Source organism: Callionymus lyra, chromosome 2 (assembly GCF_982586985.1).
Source record: "Callionymus lyra chromosome 2, fCalLyr1.hap1.1, whole genome shotgun sequence".
Taxonomy (NCBI): domain Eukaryota; kingdom Metazoa; phylum Chordata; class Actinopteri; order Syngnathiformes; family Callionymidae; genus Callionymus; species Callionymus lyra.
Window position 1 is genome coordinate 5,856,042 of NC_141819.1, and position 13,388 is coordinate 5,869,429.

The window sequence follows — 13,388 nt, forward strand, 5'->3', positions numbered from 1 at the left end:
GAGCTGCCTTACAGTCGGTCGTGATCTACGAGAAGATAAGCAATCGGTGCAATAACCATGTGACATGCACATCAGCCAATCGGAGCTCTCTTCTCTTTCAGTGTGAGCGCAGCAAATTGAATAATTATCAAGAATAATAATGGCGTGAAACTTGACTTCCTGACAGGTTTGAAGGTGTTCTATGTACATATTTACTGCTCAGATCCATGTTTATCAGAGACACATTAATATCAATATGATAAAAAATAAACATGTTTGTAGATACATGAGTGGATAATAAATTATTTGCAAACTTCAAAATATGTTGTTCATTCACTAAAATAATTATCTTTATTTATTAAGACAACATGATCGATTTATATGGAGTTGTTTTCCAGGCATTTCACACAATTAGGAAAAAACGATAAGGAATTATAAGATTGTTTTTATAACATAACAAACACAGTGGGTTCCTTCAAGTCTTCTCTACGAGAGTCACAGACGTTCTTGTGAAACAACATCACGTCAGTCAGTTATATCAAAGTGAAGCTGCAGAATGAAAGCAGCTAAAGCCGGTTTCCTTCATGTGATCACGTGATCGGAGCTATATCCTTAAAAACACACTTGTATAAATACACCATCACATTATAACTACATGCAAAGAAAACACTCTCATTTTAAAAACATAGTAAGAATAAGTGCATGTGTTGCGCACGTGAGCCACAAATTCTAATGAAGCTCAGAGACGATCAGACCATCATCATCATCATTATCATCATCATCATCATCATCATCATCATCATCATCATCATTTTCGTTTTAGTGAAAATTTAGTGTGCATTGTGTACTAAATTTCGCATACTAAGAATTGAGACGATCTTACGCACTAAAAATACTAACTTTGAGTACGCAAGTATGTGATTTGAGACACAGCACAAGAAAGGAGAAGACTGGAGCTCCAAGCAGCCTATTGTTCTCCTTCAATAATTGCAGGCAGGTGGAGCTGATGAGATGGTCTGGTCCCTCAGGTGAGTGCCGACAGGAGGGGTTGAAGAAAAGGGCTGGACTTTCTTTAGGAAGATTTGCTCTAATGGCTCAAAAACAAGGACCAGAAAGCCTGAGATCTCAGTGTGGAAAGAGATTTTATCGAGTAGAGAAGCTGCTAATGCTGGATAGTGGACGCCTCATTTCATAGTTCCATCTGCGTCTGTGGATAGAAGATACCTCTGCTCCATCTAACCCTGCCTGTAGAGGGCGCAGAACGTGTGAAGTAAATTCTGGTTTCCTCTAATGAAAACAGGACATTATGAAACTATTTAGTTCAGTTCAGTTTATTTTTTAAAAGGACAATGTTCAGTTACATTAAAAAGATGCTGCACCAGATTTAGCACAATGATAGTTTCCATCTGTAGTCCTTAACAAAGATGCAGACAGTTTAAATAATACATCACAGACAAATAAAGCAAAAACACAATAATATTGATCATAGTTTTTACACTATGAGGCGAGAACAACTTTTGATGTTGACAAGAATGTCATGAGTGTGTTTGTGTGAAGGTGAAGACTCTGCTGAGACTCATGGTGAGGACAGAGACTCCTTTAAATACCCTCAGTGTGAGGAGCACGATGAACAGACCAGCACTCAGAGGTGAGACAAGGACCTCCAAGATTGTCCTCCATGTCTTCATTCTCACTCATTCTACTTCTGTGTTCAAGATCAAAGCAGCAGCAAGAACCTGCTGGACCTGGACCAAGATCTGGACCAGAACCCAGCTGTGTGTCTCTGAAGAGTGATCATTCAATGAGGAAATGGTTCAATTTCAGAAAAAGTAAAGAGTCTCCAGGTGTGAGGTGAGAGTGAACAAGTGTGAGTCTACCAGGTTCAAACACACATTAAACCAGAGAACTTCACTTCACTCTCAAAACCAGCAGGGGGAGATAAAGATACAATTAAAAACCTCATAGGTATGAAGCTATTTTTGTCTCACTAATATTTGTAACTGTTCAGAGGTCGATCTGCAAATACACAGTGTTTTGTGACATCCACAAATGTAAAATTAATATTTGTAACTTGTATTTTGTATTTACACAACACTTAAATATATATATATATATATATATATATATATATATATATATATATATATATATATATATATATATATATATAGTAATTATATAATTTCAATGTACAAAACAAAAATACATTTGTAAAACTTTTCGTTGTGAAAGTAAAAAATGATTTTACCTTTTTTTGTTATTGTGTTTTTTTGTTTTTTATATATATATTTAATATGTGCAGCTTGTTTGTAAAAACATGTTCTTTCGAGGGCCACGTAAAAGCGATCGTGAAGCTTGTATTTAGTTTGACTTGAAGCGGCGAACAAACGACCCGTGACACACTCTTGATTGTTCATCTCTGCACGAATCCAAGGATAAGACCCGGGCAGACGTGACGTTCTGTTGAAGCGACTCCATGTTTTGATCGTTTTAAAAGTTAATCTCTTGATCCATTTTGAGATTCCACATGGATTAGGATTTTTCCAAGATTGGTCTCTGCACCTCCATGTCTTCATTCTCACTCATTCTACTTCTGTGTTCAAGATCAAAGCAGCAGCAAGAACCTGCTGGACCTGGACCAAGATCTGGACCAGAACCCTGCTGTGTGTCTCAGAAGAGTGATCGTTCAATGGGGAAATGGTTCAATTTCAGAAAAAGTAAAGAGTCTCCAGGTGTGAGGTGAGAGTGAACAAGTGTGAGTCTACCAGGTTCATACACACATTAAACCAGAGAACTTCACTTCACTCACATCACCAGCAGGGGGAGATAAAGACACAATTAAAAACCTCAAACGTTGCTTTCACAGTTGTAGTGCAGAGGTGGACATGTGCAGCAGTGTGAGGACATCTAGTGGTTCAGCTGGTGAATACCAGGATAGAAACAGATGAGAGTTGATCAGAGTTGTGTTTTCATCAGGATCCAGCAGGAGGAACCAGAATATTCTGGACTGTTGTGAGTCTTTGAAGAATAAAACCAAGAAGAATCAATTTTATAAAAAATATATTTAAAATAAACAGTTTGGCTTGACAAGATTTAAGTTCTAATGGAGATGAAAGTGGGTTTTAAAAGGAACCTTCTAGTTTACTTATGATCAGAACCTTCAACACGACAAGAGTTTATTTACAGTCTGATTTCATCTCTTCTTCTCAGAGTGGACCATCAGAACTCAGAGCTTCTCATTGGTCAGCAACATCCCTCACAACTGGAAATCAAACGGCTGGTATGTTCATAAACTAGAGGAGGTCCTCATCCTAGGGGTTCCTTCTGTTCATCATCCTTCAGCTGAATCCAAGATAAAGCTTCTGGTCTTTGTGGTTCTTGAGATGATCCACTATCACTCTGACTTTCTTCTCTGTCATTCTGTTCCAGTCACTGGAGAGAAACTTCTACAACTATATGCAGAAGGAGCTGAAGAGAGTCTGGAGGTTTGTGAGTCCAGAGACTCCACAGACTGAGGAGGAAGATGAGAAGTGGAGAAGCATCAGAGAAGAATTCCTGAAGATCACAGTTCATCTACTGAAGGACATGGAGGAGGAGGATCTGGCCGAGCGTCTGTGGAGCAGTAAGAACATGTGAACAAACATGATGAAGATGAAGAACACTTGCATCAGATCTGAAGATTTTACTCCATTTTCACCTTCTACAATCTTCTGACTCCTGTGTCTTTATTCAGGAAGTCTTGCTTCAGAGTGTGCAGGACGACTGAAGAGGAGCCTGCAGAAGAAGTTCCACAGTGTGTCTGAGGGGGTCGCTAAAGCAGGAAACTCTGCTCCTCTGAATGAGATCTTCACTGAGCTCTACATCACTGAGGGGGGCACAGACCAGGTCAACCAGGAGCACGAGGTCCGACAGATCGAAGCAGCCACCAGGAACCAGACCAGACCAGAAACCACCATCAGACAAGAAGACCTCTTTAAAGCCTCACCTGAACGACCAATCAGAACACTGCTGACGAAGGGCGTGGCTGGCATTGGGAAGACCCTCCTGACACAGAAGGTCACTCTGGACTGGGCTGAAGACAAAGCCCACCAGAACTTCCACTTCATCTTTCCTTTCACCTTCAGAGAGCTGAACCTGCTGAAAGAGAAGAAGTTGAGTTTGATGGAACTTGTTCATCTTTTCTTTCCTGAAACCAGAGAATCCAGACTCAGCAGCTTTGAAGGACTCCAGGTTCTGTTCATCTTTGATGGTCTGGACGAGTGTCGACTCCCTCTGGACTTCCTCAACAGTCGGCGCCTGATAGAAGCTACAGAGTCCACCTCAGTAGACGTCCTGCTGACAAACATCATCAGGGGGGATCTTCTTCCCTCAGCTCGTCTCTGGATCACCACACGACCTGCAGCAGCCAATCAGATCCCTCCTGAGTGTGTGGACATGGTGACAGAGGTCAGAGGGTTCAATGACCTCCAGAAGGAGGAGTACTTCAGGAAGAGGTTCAGAGATGAGGAGCAGACCAGCAGCATCATGTCTCACATCAGGAGGTCACGAAGCATCTACATCATGTGTCACATCCCGGTCTTCTGCTGGATCACTGCCACAGTTCTGGACATGTTGAAGAGCACAGAGACAGGACAGCTGCCCAAGACCCTGACTGAGATGTACATCTACTTCCTGGTGGTTCAGATCAAAGTCAAGAAGCTGAAGTTCGACGGAGGATCTGGGACTGACACAGTTTGGGATCCTGAGAGCAAGAAGATGATGGAGTCTCTGGGAAAACTGGCTTTTGAGCATCTGCAGAGAGGAAACTTGATCTTCTATAAGTCAGACCTCACAGAGTGTGACATCAACATCTCAGCAGCTTCAGTTTACTCAGGAGTGTTCACTCAGATCTTCAGAGAGGAGAGAGGACTTTACCAGGACAAGGTGTTCTGCTTCATCCACCTGAGTGTTCAGGAGTTTCTGGCTGCTCTTCACGTCCACCAGACCTTCATCAACTCTGGAGTCAACCTGATGGAATCAAAACTAACATTCAAACTGACAGAAATCGACAAAAGTCAAACAGAAAGGTTCTACCAGACAGCAATAGATGAAACTCTAAAAAGTCCAAATGGACATCTGGACTTGTTCCTGCGCTTCCTTCTGGGTCTTTCTCTGCAGACCAGCCAGAGTCTCCTTCCAGGTTTGTTGACACAGACAGGAAGTAGCTCCTGGACCAATCACAACACAGCAGAGCTCATCAAGAAGAAGATAAGGGAGGATGTGTCTCCAGAGAGAATCATCAACCTGTTCCACTGTCTGAATGAAGTGAAGGACACTTCTCTGGTGGAGGAGGTCCAACAGCAGCTGAGATCAGGACCTGCCTCCACTGAATTTATGTCTTCTTCTCAATGGTCGGCCCTGGCCTTCATCATACTGTCCTCAGAGGAACATCAGGACGAGTTTGACCTGAAGAAATACTCAATATATGCTTCAGACGAGGCTCTTGAGAGGCTTCTGCCGGTGGTTCAAGCTGCAAACAAAGTTCTGTAAGTTGTTCAAACATTTCTGATGATATGAACTAAACATGAATGTTTGATTTACTCTTTGATGATTGTTGTGTTTGTCATCGTGTTTAACAAACTGATCCTAATTTAGACAAACCTTCCTCAAATATTCATACAATATGTGATTTTATGATGTAACTAGTTCAGTCTTGTCAAATAGAGAATTGAAAAGTAAAGATGTTACGTAGTTTATAAAAATATCATCTTAATAAATCATTGTAATGATAAACAAACAAGCGTCAACTTTAAATGAAAATGAATAATAATCAAAAGAACATATTTAAAACATGTGGCCTCATTAATTATACTGCGTATACACAAATGAATGTGTACGCAACATTTATTTATAGAACATAAACTTAAGTTAGCATGTGTGACCTTCACAGCAGCTCTGAGCCTGATTTCTACAAAATCTTCATCTTAAATTCACATGAAGTTTCTTGAATGAAACAAAACCACGAAGGTTACATCAATAAAAATGCAGCTTTATTTAACTTTACTGTTTCATACAAAAGGTCAACTCTTGTCTTTTTCTCAGGAAATGTATTCTATAAAAATAAATAATAAAATCAAAGGGGTTCGTCTTCATAATCCTCTTTGTCCGACTGCATGTATTTAATTTAAAATATTCATATCAGGTATTACTTTAAGATTCTTTTTAAGCAAAATAAGTTCATAAATGTCACTTCCTGTTGGAGCAGTTGAATCTATTTTCAGCTCATGAACTGAATATTGAAAAACATTTGCTTTGTTTCTTATGCAAGTAGATCAGTGTCATCAGAGAATTGAAGGATTGAATTTAACATTTAATTTTATTAAAATGTTGTATTTTTTTAACCATAGAAATATTTTCTGAATCATTTTATTAAATAATTTGAATATATATTATATATTGGACTTTAAACACTTTCACATTTGTATATTAAATTAAAAAAGCCACTTGTTAAAAATATTGAATCTTGAATTTTTTTCATTTTATTTATTACTAAAATAACAATATTAAACTATAAATAAACTCTTTCAATTCTTGTCAAATAGAAAATTGAAAAAGTCACTTGTTGATGAAACTCGTCTCTTTCACAGGCTGAGAGACTGTCGGCTGTCAAAGAGAAGTTGTTCACTTCTGTCCTCAGTCCTCAGCTCTCCGTCCTCTAGTCTGACTCTACTGGACCTGAGTTACAACGACCTGCAGGATCCAGGAGTGGAGCTGCTGTCTGCTGGACTGAAGAGTCCACACTGTCACCTGGAGACTCTCAGGTCAGAACATCATCTTCTCTCTTCATGTCTGGTCCACAGTTCATCTGGTTTCTTGTCTCTCAGGAGAAATGAAGATAGAAATAAATGTCATGTTTCTAATATCTGGAGAGAAACTAGACGAGTGTCGTCTCAGCTCTTGTTTCCTGGTTGATGAAGCAACTGAGCCAGATTTCCTTGTTCGCAGACGATGTGTTGATAAATGTCACTTCCTGTTGAAGTATTATTTATTTTCAGCTCATGAACTGAATGTTGAAAAACACTTTATTTCATTTAATTTGATTAATCAAGATCAAGTTGATCACATGAAAACATTCACTGAAATACTTGTTCATGTTCCAACAATTCAGCATAAATCAATGATGTCTCACTAGTTTGTAGGAAAGTCTGTTTTTCTAAAGTAAATATTTAACAACAAACCACAACCTCAACATTGTTGTTACTCCTTCTTCATGTTTGTGTTTCTGTCGTCATGTTCAACATTTCACCCTCATTTATACCAACCTGATAAATATTCAAACAAACATGTGACCATGATCTTATGAAAGTAAATAGTTGATTGTTTTTAAATAAAGAATTGAAAAAGTCACTTGTTGATGAAACTCGTCTCTTTCACAGCCTGAACAGATGTCGACTGTCAGAGAGAAGTTGTTCACTTCTGTCCTCAGTCCTCAGCTCTCCGTCCTCTAGTCTGACTCTACTGGACCTGAGTCTCAACAAGCTGCAGGATCCAGGAGTGGAGCTGCTGTCTGCTGGACTGAAGAGTCCACACTGTCACCTGGAGACTCTCAGGTCAGAACATCATCTTTTCTACATCATCAAAGCTCAAATGTAAAGTCAGAGGTGGAAACACGAGTCAAAGTCTGTCATCACTTTGTTCTTCAGTGAAGCAGCTCATAGATACATTTGTATGTTTGTGTAGCAGGTAAAGATGTTACGTAGTTTATAAAAATATCATCTTAATAAATCATTGTAATGAAAAACAAACAAGCGTCAACTTTAAATGAAAATGAATAATAATCAAAAGAACATATTTCAAAGTTGAATGTGGTCAGAATGTGGGACTATCACAGCACTAACAATTGCTTCTCAATGTTTTCTTGGCTTGTTCCCTGAATGAACTTTTGTGTTTGTTCATCTTCAACTGAAGGACATGAAACACACACACTTGAGTTCATCATTCTGCAGCTGTTGACCAATGAAATACTTGAAGACAGAAAGTCAACCACTGACACGCTTTTATTCTGTAACATTTGCTATTGGTTCATCCTTCTTGGTCAGGGCCCTCTCATCCCTGATGCATTCAATTGATGTGAGACAGAGGATCAGTGATGGAAACATAGATTCTGAAAGACTCAGAGAAACACAACACAAATACATCTTAACATGTTTAAAGACTAAGAAGAGTTTTGATTCATGTTTTATGATCAGGAAAAAGGATGTCAGGTCAGCCTGGAATTGAACCTTCAACCTGTTGCCCACTGGTTCAGAAGACATTAGTAGAAACATGTGGCCTCATTAATTATACTGCGTATACACAAATGAATGTGTACGCAACATTTATTTATAGAAAATAAACTTAAGTTAGCATGTGTGACCTTCACAGCAGCTCTGAGCCTGATTTCTACAAAATCTTCATCTTAAATTCACATGAAGTTTCTTGAATGAAACAAAACCACGAAGGTTACATCAATAAAAATGCAGCTTTATTTAACTTTACTGTTTCATACAAAAGGTCAACTCTTGTCTTTTTCTCAGGAAATGTGTTCTATAAAAATAAATAATAAAATCAAAGGGGTTCGTCTTCATAGTCCTCTTTGTCCGACTGCATGTATTTAATTTAAAATATTCATGTCAGGTATTACTTTAAGATTCTTTTGAAGCTAAATATGTTGATAAATGTCACTTCCTGTTGGAGCAGTTGAATCTATTTTCAGCTCATGAACTGAATATTGAAAAACATTTGCTTTGTTTCTTATGCAAGTAGATCAGTGTCATCAGAGAATTGAAGGATTGAATTTAACATTTAATTTTATTAAAATGTTGTATTTTTTTAACCATAGAAATATTTTCTGAATCATTTTATTAAATAATTTGAATATATATTATATATTGGATTTTAAACACTTTCACATTTGTATATTAAATTAAAAAAGCCACTTGTTAAAAATATTGAATCTTGAATTTTTTTCATTTTATTAATTACGAAAATAACAATATTAAACTATAAATAAACTCTTTCAATTCTTGTCAAATAGAAAATTGAAAAAGTCACTTGTTGATGAAACTCGTCTCTTTCACAGGCTGAGCGACTGTGGACTGTCAGAGAGAAGTTGTTCACTTCTGTCCTCAGTCCTCAGCTCTCCGTCCTCTAGTCTGACTCTACTGGACCTGAGTAACAACAAGCTGCAGGATCCAGGAGTGGAGCTGCTGTCTGCTGGACTGAAGAGTCCACACTGTCACCTGGAGACTCTCAGGTCAGAACATCGTCTTCTCTCTTCATGTCTGGTCCACAGTTCATCTGGTTTCTTGTCTCTCAGGAGAAATGAAGATAGAAATAAATGTCATGTTTCTAATATCTGGAGAGAAACTAGACGAGTGTCGTCTCAGCTCTTGTTTCCTGGTTGATGAAGCAACTGAGCCAGATTTCCTTGTTCGCAGACGATGTGTTGATAAATGTCACTTCCTGTTGAAGTATTATTTATTTTCAGCTCATGAACTGAATGTTGAAAAACATTTGCTTTGTTTCTTATGCAAGTAGATCAGTGTCATCAGAGAATTGAAGGATTGAATTTAACATTTCATTTTATTTATTGTTTTTTAACCATAGAAATATTTTCTGAATCATTTTATTAAATAATTTGAATATATATAATATATTTGATTTTAAACACTTTCACATTTGTATATTTAATTAAAAAAGCCACTTGTTAAAAATATTGAATCTTGATTTTTTTTTTTTCATTTTATTTATTACTAAAATAACAATATTAAACTATAAATAAACTCTTTCAATTCTTGTCAAATAGAAAATTGAAAAAGTCACTTGTTGATGAAACTCGTCTCTTTCACAGGCTGAGCGACTGTGGACTGTCAGAGAGAAGTTGTTCACTTCTGTCCTCAGTCCTCAGCTCTCCGTCCTCTAGTCTGACTCTACTGGACCTGAGTGACAACAAGCTGCAGGATCCAGGAGTGGAGCTGCTGTCTGCTGGACTGAAGAGTCCACACTGTCACCTGGAGACTCTCAGGTCAGAACATCATCTTTTCTACATCATCAAAGCTCAAATGTAAAGTCAGAGGTGGAAACACGAGTCAAAGTCTGTCATCACTTTGTTCTTCAGTGAAGCAGCTCATAGATACATTTGTATGTTTGTGTAGCAGGTAAAGATGTTACGTAGTTTATAAAAATATCATCTTAATAAATCATTGTAATGATAAACAAACAAGCGTCAACTTTAAATGAAAATGAATAATAATCAAAACAACAGTCCTTCATATTCTTTATCCAGTGTTCTCGCGTCATCTGTCTCGTAGAAGACAAAACACTTTAGAGTGGAATCTTGAGGTTTGTCTTTCATTTGTTTTCATTGTTTGTTTTTTCCACCGTTGTTGTCTCTGTTCTTCTCTTATGGTTCATCTGTTGTTCATGAGGTCTACGACTATTTTAACAGTCGACTGGTCACCAAATATTCAACCATTAAGTCGACTAATCGCATCATTCTTACATTTTTCTTCAATTTATCATGAAGTTTCTTTAATGAATCAAAACTACTTTACTTACTTTAAGCTTCTTTTGAAGCTAAATATGTTCATAAATGTTCATTGAAGCCAATAAGTTTTGTTTGTCATGTCTTTTACTGAGACTCCAATTCATTCAGCAACAGTCCAAACCAACAGAGTCAAAACAACCATCAACGGAGACTTAAAACATAAACAAAAAAACAGCAGATCTTTGTTCACTTAATAAGTATTTTGTACACGTCAGTATAAATGTCACTTCCTGTTGGAGCAGTTGAATCTATTTTCAGCTCATGAACTGAATATTGAAAAACATTTGCTTTGTTTCTTATGCAAGTAGATCAGTGTCATCAGAGAATTGAAGGATTGAATTTAACATTTAATTTTATTGAAATGTTGTATTTTTTTAACCATAGAATTATTTTCTGAAAAATTTAATTCAATAATTTAAATATTGAAAGGTTGGTTTTGTTTTCATTGAATAATGGAAACATTTTTTAGACATAGAGTTTAATATATATATATATATATTATATATTGGATTTTAAACACGTTTAAAAAATAAATTTAAAAGGATACTTGTTAAAAATATTGAATCTCGATTTTTTTAATTTATGATTCCATACCAGCATTTATATAATGTCTGTGTTTTGAAGAGGTAAAAAATATTTATATTTTAACGTTGTAGATTTGAAAAGGTAAAATATATACATATATATATATATATATATATATATATATATATATATATTAATGTTGTAGTTTTGAAGAGGTAAAAAAAAAAAATACAACTTTAAAATATTCTTTTATTTTAATTTATATTTTACAACTTTTTCGAGCCTTCAAAAAACAACATTTTACACATTTGGGCAACAATTTTTTAATGTTATAGTTTTGAAGAGGTACAAAAAAACTACAACGTTAAAATATAAATATTTTTTATCTCTTCAAAACTCCAACATTAAAATAATATTATTATTATTTATTTTTTTTACCTCTTCAAAACTACATTAAAATATAAATATTGTTTACCTCTTCAAAACACAGACGTTATTTATTTTATTTTTTTACCTCTTCAAAACTCCAGGGTTAAAATTTATATTGGATTTTAAACACTTTGACATTTTTATGAATTTAAAAGATTAGTAACCAGACAACAAACCACAACTGAAGATCTTATCAATGGAAATAGTTGAGTTTGTCTTGAAATAAACTCTTTCAATTCTTGTCAAATAGAAAATTGAAAAAGTCACTTGTTGATGAAACTCGTCTCTTTCACAGGCTGATCTACTGTCGACTGTCAGAGAGAAGTTGTTCACTTCTGTCCTCAGTCCTCAGCTCTCCGTCCTCTAGTCTGACTCTACTGGACCTGAGTCACAACAAGCTGCAGGATCCAGGAGTGGAGCTGCTGTCTGCTGGACTGAAGAGTCCACACTGTCACCTGGAGACTCTCAGGTCAGAACATCATCTTCTCTCTTCATGTCTGGTCCACAGTTCATCTGGTTTCTTGTCTCTCAGGAGAAATGAAGATAGAAATAAATGTCATGTTTCTAATATCTGGAGAGAAACTAGACGAGTGTCGTCTCAGCTCTTGTTTCCTGGTTGATGAAGCAACTGAGCCAGATTTCCTTGTTCGCAGACGATGTGTTGATAAATGTCACTTCCTGTTGAAGTATTATTTATTTTCAGCTCATGAACTGAATGTTGAAAAACACTTTATTTAATTTAATTTGATTAATCAAGATCAAGTTGATCACATGAAAACATTCACTGAAATACTTGTTCATGTTCCAACAATTCAGCATAAATCAATGATGTCTCACTAGTTTGTAGGAAAGTCTGTTTTTCTAAAGTAAATATTTAACAACAAACCACAACCTCAACATTGTTGTTACTCCTTCTTCATGTTTGTGTTTCTGTCGTCATGTTCAACATTTCACCCTCATTTATACCAACCTGATAAATATTCAAACAAACATGTGACCATGATCTTATGAAAGTAAATAGTTGATGGTTTTTAAATAGAAAATTGAAAAAGTCACTTGTTCATGAAACTCGTCTCTTTCACAGGCTGATCAGATGTGGACTGTCAGAGAGAAGTTGTTCACTTCTGTCCTCAGTCCTCAGCTCTCCGTCCTCTAGTCTGACTCTACTGGACCTGAGTTACAACTTCAAGCTGCAGGATCCAGGAGTGGAGCTGCTGTCTGCTGGACTGAAGAGTCCACACTGTCACCTGGAGACTCTCAGGTCAGAACATCATCTTTTCTACATCATCAAAGCTCAAATGTAAAGTCAGAGGTGGAAACACGAGTCAAAGTCTGTCATCACTTTGTTCTTCAGTGAAGCAGCTCATAGATACATTTGTATGTTTGTGTAGCAGGTAAAGATGTTACGTAGTTTATAAAAATATCATCTTAATAAATCATTGTAATGATAAACAAACAAGCGTCAACTTTAAATGAAAATGAATAATAATCAAAACAACAGTCCTTCATATTCTTTATCCAGTGTTCTCGCGTCATCTGTCTCGTAGAAGACAAAACACTTTAGAGTGGAATCTTGAGGTTTGTCTTTCATTTGTTTTCATTGTTTGTTTTTTCCACCGTTGTTGTCTCTGTTCTTCTCTTATGGTTCATCTGTTGTTCATGAGGTCTACGACTATTTTAACAGTCGACTGCTCACCAAATATTCAACCATTAAGTCGACTAATCGCATCATTCTTACATTTTTCTTCAATTTATCATGAAGTTTCTTTAATGAAACAAAACTACTTTACTTACTTTAAGCTTCTTTTGAAGCTAAATATGTTCATAAATGTTCATTGAAGCCAATAAGTTTTGTTTGTCATGTCTTTTACTGAGACTCCAATTCATT

The 13,388-nt window shown here is 36.5% G+C and overlaps 2 protein-coding genes across 2 annotated transcripts in view; both read left to right on the forward strand.

Annotated features, from left to right (window-relative positions):
• Positions 1-13,388, forward strand: part of LOC148085156 (NLR family CARD domain-containing protein 3-like) — a 157,212-nt gene that overhangs the window by 140,094 nt on the left and 3,730 nt on the right. The window lies entirely within an intron of this gene.
• The window catches only part of LOC148085161 (NLR family CARD domain-containing protein 3-like), a gene marked incomplete at its 5' end in the record, with an annotated part of 350,040 nt that continues 340,357 nt past the window's right edge, over positions 3,706-13,388 (forward strand). Inside the window, 3 exons of the mRNA XM_087781613.1 lie at positions 3,706-5,504; positions 6,606-6,779; positions 7,395-7,568. Coding sequence (XP_087637739.1) covers positions 3,706-5,504; positions 6,606-6,779; positions 7,395-7,568 — 2,147 coding nt within the window. The remainder of the gene's footprint in view (positions 5,505-6,605; positions 6,780-7,394; positions 7,569-13,388) is intronic.